This window comes from Lepidothrix coronata, unplaced genomic scaffold, assembly GCF_001604755.1.
Source record: "Lepidothrix coronata isolate B3197 unplaced genomic scaffold, Lepidothrix_coronata-1.0 Scaffold14, whole genome shotgun sequence".
Taxonomy (NCBI): domain Eukaryota; kingdom Metazoa; phylum Chordata; class Aves; order Passeriformes; family Pipridae; genus Lepidothrix; species Lepidothrix coronata.
Window position 1 is genome coordinate 2,607,608 of NW_016690194.1, and position 14,248 is coordinate 2,621,855.

General features: G+C 34.1%; 1 protein-coding gene across 1 annotated transcript in view; it reads left to right on the plus strand.

Moving 5' to 3' along the window:
• VPS13A (vacuolar protein sorting 13 homolog A) overlaps positions 1–14,248 on the plus strand; it is a 106,126-nt gene that overhangs the window by 55,367 nt on the left and 36,511 nt on the right. The window contains 12 exon segments of the mRNA XM_017806120.1: positions 562–794; positions 3,331–3,423; positions 3,923–4,279; positions 5,021–5,122; positions 6,446–6,604; positions 6,723–6,984; positions 8,469–8,629; positions 9,706–9,809; positions 11,105–11,399; positions 12,543–12,938; positions 13,748–13,852; positions 13,940–14,086. Coding sequence (XP_017661609.1) covers positions 562–794; positions 3,331–3,423; positions 3,923–4,279; positions 5,021–5,122; positions 6,446–6,604; positions 6,723–6,984; positions 8,469–8,629; positions 9,706–9,809; positions 11,105–11,399; positions 12,543–12,938; positions 13,748–13,852; positions 13,940–14,086 — 2,414 coding nt within the window.

Consider the following 14,248-nt stretch of genomic DNA (forward strand, 5'->3'; position numbering starts at 1 on the left):
TAAATATCTTGGTTGTGTCCACCTCAGCCAGGTCTGTTGTGATTATTTGATGATGATGAAAATCTAAATAGGTAAGGAAGTTTTATATGAAAGTATATTGTTATTGCAAATGGTTACATCAAGCATCAGTAAGTGCTGCATTATTATCCCATGGAAAATGTGGTTTTCCTACTCCAGAGAGTAAAAAATGTGCCCAACACTTTCATAGTTGGCTGATGTAGGTATTGAATAAAACTGATATTCAATATCAGCTAATTGTCAGCTGATTATTGTCAGAGACTTTAACAGTGCTGATACTGTTAAAGTCCTTTTGATTTTGACAAAGACCTTTTGTGGAGTTTTTTTTTGTATCTGAAAGTAATTAGGTCTTTAATGGTTTTGTGCCTCCAGCAAAGATCTTAGAAATCCCAGCCAGTTGCAGGGATCCACAGATTTGCTGACACCAGTTATGTTAGATCTTATCACTAAATCTTTAAAACTTCCATGTAAGTTAAAAAGAGATGCAAATGATTAAAATTTAATCTTTGAACAATTAAACTAATGTAATTTATGTTTTTGAAGCACCTGTGCAGCCTGTATCTACAATGGAGATGAACATTGTTATTAAAAATCCAGAGATTGTGTTTGTGGCTGATTTAACAAGAAGTGATGCTCCTGCATTGGTGGCTACAACACAGTGCGAGGTCTTCATTAAAAATAGCCCTGAAAGGTACAACATGACAGCTGCTGTTAAAGACATACAAATGAAAGCATGCCCATTTATTCCAGAAAAAAGGAATGGGAACATTACTACGGTGAGTTTACAAACATCCAGTGTGTATCTAAAAGATGCTGTGTAACTTATACAAGCTAAAATACAAGTTATTTCTGAAACTTGCGTTGTTAAAATGTATACCGCGGATAGATGAGTAAAATTTTGTGGCTAACATTTTGTTGATTTTATTCTGTTTTTTTCTGATATGCCTGAAACATCATCTTTGTCTTGTGGTGTTGATGTTTGCTTTGTATGACAAGCTAAATTGAAGAGCCTCAAGGAGTAAAATGTTAATTATATCTCATATCCTGTGTAAGCCAAATAAATAGAATTTTATAAGTTTACACTATTTCAAATGCAGTATAGTAAATCTGGAATACTTTCAGTCTTTCAGTCTGAAAGTTTGCATCAAGTAGTTATGAAAGAGAGTGACAGGGTCACAGAGAGAATGGGAAGTACATATTATGAAATAGTTTAATTGTGATATGCTGTTCATAAATTCCTTTGTATTAAGGAATTATCTGTTATAGTTGAAGCTGCGTGTTTACATTTTGGCAACAGAATCAGACTTGTTAGTTACTGACTAGGTGGAATTGCATTGACTCCTGGAGCTTCTTACAGCTTTTCTGCCTGTACAGCGGAATGTACCTCAGTTAACTCTGTGATGATATTGTTGCATCAGAGAAAAAATTAAAATTGACAGTATATTCAACTGCTAGCCATTACTCAGACCACTGATGAATTTGTGAGTCTTTTTCAGCTCTCTGTTAATGCTTGCTTACTTATGGAATTAACACTGAAAAGACTAAAGCTATAAGTACAGAGGACTGGGACTCATTTTCAGGTAGAATCGTTGCAGCTGAGTTAACTCCCTAGGTAGAAGTCTTTAATTGCACTGATATGTTAATCTAGTCATTGAGAAAGTGATGCACTTCCAGTGATAGCAACAGCACAATGCCAGGTCACTTGATTTCCATTTCCATAGCTGGCAAATGTGGCATAAATATGTCTTTCTTTGTACAAAGCAATTGGAAGGCTTCACACCAAGCTTTCCCTCTTACAGGAATATGTTCTGCCAGAACCTCATCTCAGACTGTAGAAACAGAAAAAAAGACCTGTATCTGACAGGATGCTTGTGCTATAGATAGGGAAAAAACTTCAGAGGACACTAGTTTAAATACTTAAACAGTACCTTCCTTGAAAGATTCAGGATGTTCTTGAGTGGAATACTTAAAAAAAAAAAAAAAAAGACTTTCGCTGCAGGTAGCCACATAACCACCGTTTTGAAAACATGCATGTAAGCAATCTTATGAACTCAGGTTTTCTGTAAACAATCCAGTCTGGGAAAGTAATCAGAGGATTAGAGATTCCATGGCTGCCTTTGGTCAAGAAAGGAAAGAAACTAAGTGATACTAGGTTATGTGAAGATTACAAGATTGCTGAAGCGTGGTGTTGATAGTAAGATTTTATATTGCCTATACTTAAGGAAAACATCAGATTGGATGAATTCATCCTTCTGATAACAGAATCATCAAGGTTGGAAGAGACCTTCAATATTATCTAGTCCAACCATCAACCCAGCACCACCACAGTCACCCTTAAACCATATCCCTTAGTGCCACATCCAGATGCCAAATAGGTTTCCCCAGATAGACAGGAAACTAGCTTTTGGATATAGAATAGCACAACTGATGAGATTGTTTCTATGCATTTCTTACATGTGCATTGCTTTAAAGAGGAATATGTTATTTTTCATTCCTGTCTGTAACAAAGAATAAGAAAAAATGTAATTAAAAAATGTAATTTGAGCAAGAGAGTATAAAATAATATTATGGACAACAAATTCTGTTAGCTCAAACTCACTTGGGAAAAGTGTGGTAGAACTGATTCAGGGTGTTTCTACGCCACTGACGCCTGATTCAGATACAGACTGACGTCACGGAAGACTGCAAAAATCAGTATGGTTTGAAATTACAGTTTTTGAAAGACTTACCTTCTCAGGTAGGGATTTGAGAGCAAATTTTCATGTCAATACAGTGTCAGTAGAGTCTAACTATATCTTAAGTGCTCTGTTAATCACATCCACTGTGATTTTGCTTATAGAGTTACCTTAGATTTGGTAAACTTCAGCAAGTAAAAGCATGCAGGGACTGATTCCAAAACAAAGCTGGAATTGGGATTCAAACAGCTATATGTTTACCCAGGAATACTGTATCTGTGTTGTCGATGTGTTGCCCTTAACTGAAAATCTGGTTCTCCTCAAAACTCAAAGGCATGATGGTGCAGTGTATTTGAAGACATCTGCAGACTTTACCTAAGGAGTGGAGTTACTGAAGTGTAATGCATTTTCCTGTAGCTGACATTTGAATCTTTAATGACTGAGAATGGCTGAGGTGATGCTTCTGGATACTTCTTTTTTTTTTCTTCATGTTGTTAGTGTTCAGATTGCTCTTAATTTTGAAGAACCAAATAATGGTAACTTTTCCTTTCAGTACTTATATGTATTACTTTAAAGTATATGTTTTTTCAGATTTTTTTTTCCACTATTTAACATGTGTTTTTACTCTTTTGTATAGGTATTACAGCCTTGTGACTTCTTCTTTGAAATGAAACAGTCAGGTACTAATCCACAGACAGCTGATCTAATGATTAAATCTCTAACGTTAAAAGTAGGTAGACCTTAATTGTGATTTTAGTTTTCTGCTATTTCCTGCTCAGCAGCCTATGAAGTTGCTTTTGGCACATGTTTCTTAAAAAAAATAAAATCAGGAATGACTGATGTGGGGAATTATTTCTGTTCTTTATCAGGTCACCTACCTGTTTAGCATGCCAAAACAAATAAAATTGAAATTGAATAATTGTGTCACTGTGCTTCACAGCTGGAATCTGTGTTTTATAAAATGACCTGATGTGGAGATACAAGTTTTGAAGTGTTCGGATAGATCATTGGATGATGCAGTTTAGAAAGCTTCCATCTGGAAATAAGGCAGGGGTTGACAATCTGAACAGATTGAACTATAGCTTGTGGAAGGGAATGCATTTTCAAACAAGAGTCATGTAGAAAATAGAAGTGTTTTGTTAGTGTAACATATTCATTATACTTTTGTGTTTGGAAGCAGCTGTTTCTGTACTAGCTTCTCATTTCCAATTATTCCAATTTTTTTGTAGGTTTCACCAATAATCATAAACACAGTAATTACTATTACATCAGCCCTTTATCAAACTGCAGAAACAACAGAAGAAGAGATTAGTCAAATTCCTCCAGACTTGTGGAATAAGAAAGATATAAAAAATCTAAACATGTGGTTTCTTGAAGAGACAAATGAAAATGAAGATAAAAACACAACCACTGAACTAGTTCCCACAGGAGAGTCATTGAAAATTAAAATAGAATCTGTTTTTCTAACACTTGAAGCTGGAGTTGGGCACAGAACTGTACCAATGCTTCTTGCCAAATCCTCATTTGTTGGAGAAGTCAAGAACTGGAGTACTCTAATCAACCTACGTTCTTGTCTTGAGCTAGAGGTGAGGAATTCTACAATAAAAAAAAGTTTTCTGAACATGCTAACCCTATTATCTAAATGCTATATACATGTTATTTAAACAAGAAAAGTAAAATAACCCATATATTTAATGACTAAATTCCTGCAGATAAGTGTTGTGGGACCATGATGGGAATGACGTTTTAAGATTGTTAAATTAAAATGAAAATCTAATGCATTAGCTGTAATGCATTAATGGCACAGTAAGTAGTGTTATACCATCTTGCATTTACAGTTTTTACAAGTTCTCAAAAATCTGTTGCATCAGTACTAAATGTTGGAGTAACAACTGGCTAAAAGTCTCTGATAATCTTCATTTAAGATTATAGTAGAATATATTCTTATGTAGTTTCTATAGTGGTACCAGTATTCTTCATAAAACATCCAAACTGGCTCATATTTGGAAATTAGTGATGTAAAGTCCAGTGATTGCTGTAGGTTGATTCTTCCTTATTTACAGTGCTTTTGACTTCCAGTGCCTACAGTTTAGGCCAGCATTATACTGAAAGTGACGCACCTTTTATTTGGAACTGGGTTTTTGCAGTAGAGACTTATCTGCCTCATTTATTTCTCTAATGCATTTGTTTCAGCTTATGGTGGGAGCTGAAAGTGCACTCTGATTATGAATCTTGTATATTACCAAAATAATTAATATACTTCTAAATGAGAATTTTTGATTAAACAGTTGTATGTAAATTCCTAATTGACTTCTGCATTTTGATAGGTACACTATTTTAATGAGATGTTTGGGGTGTGGGAACCTTTGCTTGAACCGTTAGAAGTTGAGAAGACTGATTTATTCAAGCCATGGATTCTTGAAATCAAGGTATAGTTTCCAAAGCTGAACTCGAATCTTCCATTTCAATCCCTTAGAAAAAACAAATGCTCTGTGCCTTTCATTACTGAGACTAATCTAACAATTTTATTCCTTCTTGTTGGTTACTTAGACTTTTTTTCCTGATTGGTGAATGAAACCAGCTCTTGTACAAAGGAAGATCCAGACTCACATATCTGTTAAATATTGTCTTTCAGGTGGTGAGATCTGATTCCAGTTGCACTAGATAATCATAATGGCTGGTTTGTCTGTTAGGCCATATGCAAATAGTGCATTCAGGGACCTTGGAAAGACAAACCATTCCTCTTGTTCCGCAGTAGTATGTGTAGCAGAAATGTATTTGAAGAATTGATACCTGTTGACTAGCACAAAGTGTATTATGGGAGTAGTGCACTTACTTCATTTTCGTCTTTCATGGAAATAGTTTCTGGATTAAAAATAGATAAGGCTTTATCTAAGGACAGAAGGTATCTTTTGTTTTTCTTCCTTCTGTCTTAACTGTTTTATTTCATTGTTTTCTGATTTTTTTTCAAAACCTTTCAAGTATTTTTAACCTGAGAGATTGCTTAGGATGGAAAGCCCACCCTTTTCCTAGGACTGTCATCATCAAACAAATTTCTACAGTAATGGCCTCAGAAGGATAAAGGTTATGGACTGAGATGTTGCAGTTAAGAAATTGCTATTAAAAATATTCCCAAGAATTTTCCAGGAAGATATGAGACCCTAGTGCAGGAGAAAGGTAGAAGCTAGTGACTCAAACCTCATGTCTTCTTGCCCAGATGTGAAATATAACATTTGAAAACACATAATTTCCAAAAGCGTTGAAGGCTAGAAAAATATATTCCATTAGATTTTTATTTTTTCCTTCAACCAAATGAAAACATACAAAATAGGTATTTGATTTGGAAACATATAAAGACTAAATTTGGGATTATTGTTTTAAGATGAGGAAATAAATTGTGTAAGGTTTTACACTGTGTTATTCGATATGTTAAGTTGAATGTTATCACACAGTATTTACTGGATACATTAGTAGTTAGTATTTAAGTGTATTTTCTTTAATTTTGAATAATCATAAATGTAGCTACTATTACTGAAATTTCACTGACATCCAGAATATATCTTTTGTCTCTTGTCTTATTTATTCTCCCCCTCTTTTGCTTTTATTTGCAAATAAAAATATGAACAAAAAAAAAGAGAGAGAACCGTGGCAGGACATAGTAATGGGAAAGGGAGAGATAGAGAGACTTGACGTGAAACTTGCTTATATAGAATGAGTGGTAAGATAAGAATTATTTAAAAATATCCTTTCAGATGAAAAAGGCAAAAAAAGTGCTGCTTGAATCAGATGATGAAGACGAAGAAAACTACAAAGTTCCAGAATATAAAACTGTAATAAATGTTTCCTCAAAAGACCAGCTCAACATTACCCTATCCAAGTGTGGACTGCAAATGTTGAGTAACTTGGGCACGGTAAGAAAGATTTCTTAACTGTGCCATGTTAGAATTGCTAAATGAATGTTTTCAGAGATCATCTTGATGAAGTCTTACTCAGTGTGTTTATGTTTTGTATTTCTTTTTGGCTTCCTAGGCATTTGCTGAAGCAGCTAGTCAAACTTCAGACATCTTCAAAAAAGACCGAGCACCGTTTGTAATAATAAATTCTTTAGGACTTCCCATAATGGTCTTGCCTAGTGATGCCTTCAGTGTTCTTGATGTTGAATTTGGAGCAAAAATATTTCATTTAAAAGATGGAGAGAATTTAAATATGGAATTTGTTAGAACTCAGAACGAAAGTGACCAGTTCACAGCGATGACAACACTGAGTAGCAAGAGATTTTACATTCAAATCTGTAAGTTACAAAGTTCATACATCTTCTGTTTTTGTAAACACTACATCATGCGTAATACAGGTCAATAAATATTGGAGGACTCCATAACGTGAAAGGAATGTTTCTTTGGGTTCTACATGTGTGGCAGTATTTGAAATCTTACTTTAGTCTTTGCGGCTAGAAGTTATATGTATCATGCTCGTTAATTTTTGCAGCATAAGTTTTCTACCATGATAAATTATTTAGGTAACTAAGTGATATAGTTTGAAGCTGGCTCCCTGCCAAGTCTCCAAACCTTACCACAAGAAGTGTCCCCCCCCCCAAACTTCAGGGAGAAGAGGAAGAAAACAACTAAGAAAACCCAAAATGAGAGAGAGACAGCTTAAGTGATATATATATAAATATATATAAATATATTTACACTTATGTTACAGTTATATACAATTGAAATATATACAATTTCACAAGGAAAAGGGAAGGGGGAAGGGAAAAAGGAACAAAACCAAAATAAAAAATATATATCTCCCGATTAGTAGCCCAATATCTAACAACTCAAAGAGTTAGCAAAGAAATATCTCACTACTCTCCTTGGGACAACCGAGAGTCGCTCTGGAACGCTCGCCGGCAACCTCCGTCTCCCAAGGTTGGCAAGGCCTAACCAGGCCTCGCTCCCCTACACAGCAGACTCAACAGCAGGGAACCTGAACCTCCAAGCCACCGGAAGGAAAGAGAGAGCGAAGGCTTCTCTTCCTTTCTTTTTATAGTCCAGCTTACGTAAAAATCGTAGGGAATACTGGGTAAATCTGGACCCTTCCTTAGTTACAAACTGGTCACCAAGGAAGGCCTAGGCCAAACTACCACACTAACCTTTATTGCAATCAAATATTTTTGTTCGCATTTATTTATTATTGCAGAATTAAGCTGCTCAAAATAATTTTTTTTTGGGTAGAATTCTGAGCCCTGTATATTTACGTGCTTATAGAAGTTACTCTTAAGGGCGATGTTCTTAAGAAAAGATTGTTTTAAATAGTTTTAAGCAAACCAGAGTTAAAGCTAAAATTAAAATTTAGCTATTTTTAATGGTGTATGTGTTAACAATTTAAATTGATTTATTTTAACAATTAACAATTTTTCAAACTTGACCATACAATGTGTTAGTTGAATTGTTTTTGCAATATAAGAGCTGTAGCTTTGTAATAAGCCATTACATCTTGTAAACATTTCTTATGAAGCACTAGCTTTATTTGCAGTAGCAAAACCCACTTAAATATTTGAGTGATGGAGTCATTTACTCCTTCTCCTGTTGTAAAAAAAAGAATCTTTGCTGTTTCTGTAGTAACACTGCAAGATCAGCATATTAAGAGTGGTGATTTTACTTTTTCATCTGATTTTTTTTCTTGTTAGATCAAGTGTCACAGAGAATTCTGTTGAATGCACATTTTTGTCCTTCAAGTGTATTTTTATGCTCCTTTTGAGTGTTTCATGTCTCATCTTGTAAATCCTAGGTCCGCATAATCATTCTACTGTGGAAAAGATTCCATTGACAAAAGTGGGTCGATGTATTTACAGAGTGAGACACGAGGAATCAGGTGTTGAAAGGTCCATTGTCTGCCAAATTGACACTGTTGAAGGAAGCAAGATGATAACTATACGTTCTCCTATTCAGGTTGTTATATATCCATACATTTTAAATTCACACTTACTTTAATTTTTTAATGAATGAAAATGATCCTGTAGTCTTTAAATAAAAATTAACAGAAGCTGTTTTAAAAATGTACCTGGATGGTTCATATAACTTTGGTTTATGTATTATAAAGTAGTTTAGAAGAGATTTTCAAGGAAAAAAGCTTTTTCAAAGTGACAGACAGGGGTTGAATGGGGGTGGAAATCAAGCAGATTTTCGATCAGGGTAATTAATCAGTAATGTTTCCTAATACTAGCACTAATTGCAGTCTTGTATAAGTGATCAACTTCTTTTAACCTTATTGTGGTTCCACAAGCTTATCCTTCAATCAGATTATTTTGTTTTCCTCATCCTGTACCATTGATACATTAATTTTAAATTTAGTATGTTGTCAGCTGAAAAGCAAGATCTCTGAGCATATTGAATAGTATTTTTTGATAGACATTATATGGCTTACACATACAGGGATGATTCAGATATTAGTGTTCTATAGTGTTGGTGTTCCTGTTATATTTCAGTTGCTTTTTTTGCTTGAAGTGGTTTATAGCTTAATTCATGACCAAATTCACTGTTTGATTCTTCCCTAATTTTTTTTCCAAGAGCTAATAATGTCATTAAATTAACTCTGAAATAAATAATAATGTTTGCAAAGAAGAGAATTACATGCCCTCAAATGATAATTGACATTGATGATTTAACCTTAAACATTTGGCTTCCCATGTGTTTTCTGCCATATGGTTTTTAACCCACATACCTTTGTATCTATTACATTTTTAGGAGACTGTTCTTTGGAAACTTATCATAGATTTACTTGTCTTTGGTTTTTCAGGGTCTTATGTTTCTCCTTGAAAAGCATTTTACACTTAATATATTTATTTCATAAATAAAATATAGCATTAAAAGGCAAAATTAGATAATTTAAAAAGATTTGCTGTTTTCAGAGACAGTTCTTCTGAAATGTGACCTTGAGTGGTAGATGGGTAAGACGAAAAAATGAGAGAGCTCTCAAAATACTACATCTTTCCTAATATATGTTGCTGGATTTTTATTTCACACAGATAAGGAATCATTTTTCAATCCCCTTAAATGTTTTTGAGGAAGGAAGATGCTTAGGGACTGCTTCACCAGGAAGTGAATTCAACATACCCTTTTCCTCTTACAGGTACCTTATTGCATTGTTCCTTTATCGGCAAATATGTTTATAGATTGTGAATTATTGAATCCATAGAATTATGCTAAAAAAATTTTTCTCTTTGCTACCTAATACTGGAATAATACTGTGCTATCATTATTGGGTAGGATCTTCTCAGGGCATCTAGTCTGAGTTAAACAGAATATTATTTCATTGTTGAATTGGAAATATTTTGAAATCCATTTTTCTGAACAAGTTAAATTAGCTAAGTTACTTTAAAAATCTGAGTTCGGGTGCTTCTGGATTGAATAATTTTGTAATTATTATCCACACAGTACAGATTTTCTTCTTAGTCAGGTGAGGTCTAATGAAGTAGTACAGCTTTTTTTGTTTGTTTTTCTGAAAAGTCTTCTTTTGATTTTGTGATTCTGAAGTAAAATATTGAAACTAATACACTTAAACTCTATTAAAGATGTAGATATTTGTAAACCTTAGAAGAACGTGGCTTACAGCATAGCTATACTATTAGCACATCCATTAACATCTTAAAACAGCAGTGAGTTTTCATTTACATTTTAACTGAGCTGTCACCAAGTTTTAGGTAGGTAGGTTTACTTTGATGCTGATTTTTTTTATGATAACAGAGACTTTTCCCTTCTGTTTTCCTGCACATATTCTCCTTATTTTTTTCACAACTAAAGCCATGTATATTTTTCAGTACTTAAGTTACACTTTACTTAGATTCATTGATTTGTTAATATTTCTAACTATCTATATTTCTTTTAATAAGTTTTAGTGACATTCTGATTCATTGCACAGATGAGTTCCACTAGGCAGTAAGGAAATGTGTCCTAACAAAAAATCTTCAGTCAAGGAGCAGTTGTATTAGATTAAAGCTGTTGCCTTAAAAAAGCCATGTGTGTAAATAATCCATAAACTTGATGCTTTATGTGTCTGAAAAGAAAGGCACTTTCTGCACATCTGTTATAAGAGTAAGTTGTTTATCCAGATCTTTTGCTTGGAACAGGAATAGAGAAGCACTTGTAAGGATATTCAGTAGCTTCTTCATAAGAATCTCCAACATGCCTTTCTTTGTAAAGGAAGAATTTGGTTGTATGGAACAAAAAACCTGCAGTGTTACAATAACATGAACTTTAGCGATCCAGTCCACCTTTTGATTCCTCCTTTAATCAAGATAAAGGCATGGAAAGAATTACTGCTAGAAATTTTCCAAATAATACTAAAATGTTCCTGTTTCATAGTACTTTTTTATAATTGAAAAATTCAATCTCATATTGAGTATCTAAAAATGTTTTCATTTACAGATCCATATTGAGTTTGCAACCACTAGCCAATGAAAATGCAGTGAATGGAGAATATGATATGTGTGAAGGAATTACGTTTGATGACATTATAAAACATGTTGACAGTTTGTTACAAAGGAAATGCCAGTCTGTGGGGTCAACTAACCACTCTCTTATCATCAATATTGTTCCTGTAAAAGATTCATTGACATCTTCATGTGCAGAAGATCAATGGGATTTTCCATACGTTGTTCATTTATGGCCTTCTGTTCTTCTCCACAATCTTCTTCCTTATCTAATAACTTTTTCTGTAGAGGTAATTACTTAATGCTTGAATTTTTTGTGATGTTTCCCACCTATGATATGAAAGTTTACCAGCTGGGTGAAATGGAAATTAAAAGAGAGGGATTCTGTTAGAGTATTTGTGAACCAAGTTCAGAGACCTTATATGGGCAAGTCTTTCTGCAGAAAGGAAATATTACAGGAGTGTGAAATGTGGTGGTATTAAGTCATACTTCAGTTATATATGCAAAGTAAAACTTAACACTGTATAGGTTTGGGTCTGTGAGAGACTCACAGTGTTGCGCAAGTGCAACTTAAGCCTAATTAAACAGTGTAGTTCTTCCTGTGAATTATGACTGCCTCAAGTGACATAAGTGCATCAGCCTATTGGTAGCATTTTATGTCCTGTCACTGACTTTCAGCAGTAGCGTGCTTTTAACAAGTTCTCACACCCCTGCCTTTTTGCCAGGTTTTGGCTAATGCCATACTTTAAATTCTTTCTAGATGAAATTGAACAGTTAGGTGCACTCTGACTCCTAGTAGGCATTCATTCCAGTGCCAGATGAGAGCCAGTCTCAAGTAAAATACATAAAACATGCAGTGTAGACATTGATTCCTCAGCACTAAACATTTCATTTTGTGGATCTGCTATGACTATGTCCCACTCCTTACTGATCAGGGTAATAGAAATATTGTTGGGAGACAGATTTTTTTCAGATGGTATTAATATTTAGAATTTGGACTCAAATAATAGAAACTAATAATAAAACTTTGTCACAAATACACAATTACTAGAACTAGAGACTTTACCCTATTCCAAATGTATGGAAGTAACAGGTTCTTATTTGAATGTCTCTTAAAACTTTAAATTTAGTGAAGGAAATACTGTCTTGAGGAAACTGTCATTTAGGCATATTTGTGTGTTTGAATTTAGTGACAGATGGTGTTAAATATGATGACCATGATGTACTGGGGTTCCTTTTGCAAAATGTTGTATTAAGGTAGTTGTTTAAGAAAGTAACACAGTTAAATAGCATAAAAAGTATTTTAAAATTGTGCCTAAATAACTTGTATCTAAATTTTTAAAGCTAGCTAAAAAATAGAAGTTGATATGAATTTTACATGTGATTCCTTTAAGTGTACATTGCTCCTTTGCTCAGTTTCTTTATTTTTAAAGGGTAATGGGAACAAATATGACACTCTACAAGAAGGAAGTTCAGCACAGATTCATAATGCAGTCTTGGATCAAACAAAACTAGATTTGCAGTTGCTTAACTATCTTGATCAAAATTGGAAGAGTGAGTACCATATAAAAAGTGATCTCCCTGATATCAGCTTCACGACATTTTACTGCATCACGGAGCTGGATAAGACTGAACTGGATATTGCTGTTCATGTGACCTACAGAACTGGGCAGATGGTTATAGCAATTCACAGTCCATACTGGATGGTTAATAAAACTGGTCGAATGTTGCAATACAAAGCTGATGGTATTCACCGCAAGCATCCTCCAGATTACAAAAAGCCACTCCTTTTTTCTTTCCAGCCTAAGAACTTCCTCCAAAATAACAAGGTATTGTGTTTTGCAAAACCTGGCAGCTCTGTACTACCTCATGTTGTTGTATGAAAGTATTTTTATACTTTGAAATTTATCTACACTATGCTGTGCTCTGTAGAGGGCATGAAACCTACATGATACTTCTGTCTAAAGAGAGTATTTTAAATGAGTGTCTTGTCAGATATGGTTAAGAAGTTTACATCATCAAAGGTGTTGTTAAGAAAGAGATTTTCACCTTTTCACCTTTGAGAGAAATAAAATTCACTGAGAAGTGTTTCCTAAATAAAAGAATTTCTTTTATTCCATTTAAACTGCATCAGTAAAGGTCCTTATTCCAAATAAGACATAGGCCTTGTGTAGGAAGTGTAACGGTGCGGTACTTGAAAAATGAATGCTTGCAGTGGTGGTTGGTAGATTAGTTCTGGGTTTGTAGAATGCTGAGGTTAAGATTCATTCACTATTTGCGCTTGCTATGAATTTTCTGATGCTGAATATCACTGATGGATGAATGATATGAGAGAGATTACAAGAGTGTGTTGATTTACCTTTGAAGTTCTAGTTGTGATAAGTTTTGGAAAGGATCCTTATGTGGTTGCTTTCACTGGAATGCTGTACACTTATAATGCTTATTCCACATGGCTTATAACTAAGCATGGTAGAAAATACATTTGTGAGATGATACTGGCACTTATGTCTTGACTTATCAATAGAAACACCAGTATTTCCAGTATGCACTTATATTTATGTTTATCCATACTTTATATATAATTTTAAATGTTTCAGTGACTGTAAATTGAAAATAAATTCAGGGTGCTTCTTCACAGGTGCAGCTTAGGGTAACGGACAGTGAACTGTCTGATCATTTTTCACTGGACACTGTTGGAAGTCATGGTTCTGTGAAATGCAAGAGTCATAAAAAGGAATATCAAGTATGTTAGATTCATCTTTCAAATTCATTATTTCCAGGGGATATGAATGAAGTAAGTGTACTTCTAACAGTGTCTTTCTTTCCACAGGTTGGTGTCACCATAAACAACAGCAGTTTTAATATTACTAGAATTGTAACTTTCACTCCATTTTTTATGATCTCAAATAGAAGTAAATATACTTTGGAAGTAGCTGAAGAAGGCAAGGAAAAGTGGATTCCCCTTGTTTTGCAACAGGTAAACTTATAATGGAAGCTATTCCCAATTTTGTCTCTAAGGAAAAAAAATTGGTTTGAACACTCACTGATAAAAAACGTGAGCTATTATGCGTTCAGTGATAATGTCTGAATAGATCATGCTTTTTTCAATAAATTATCCTTGTTCTATTACCATTTCTTA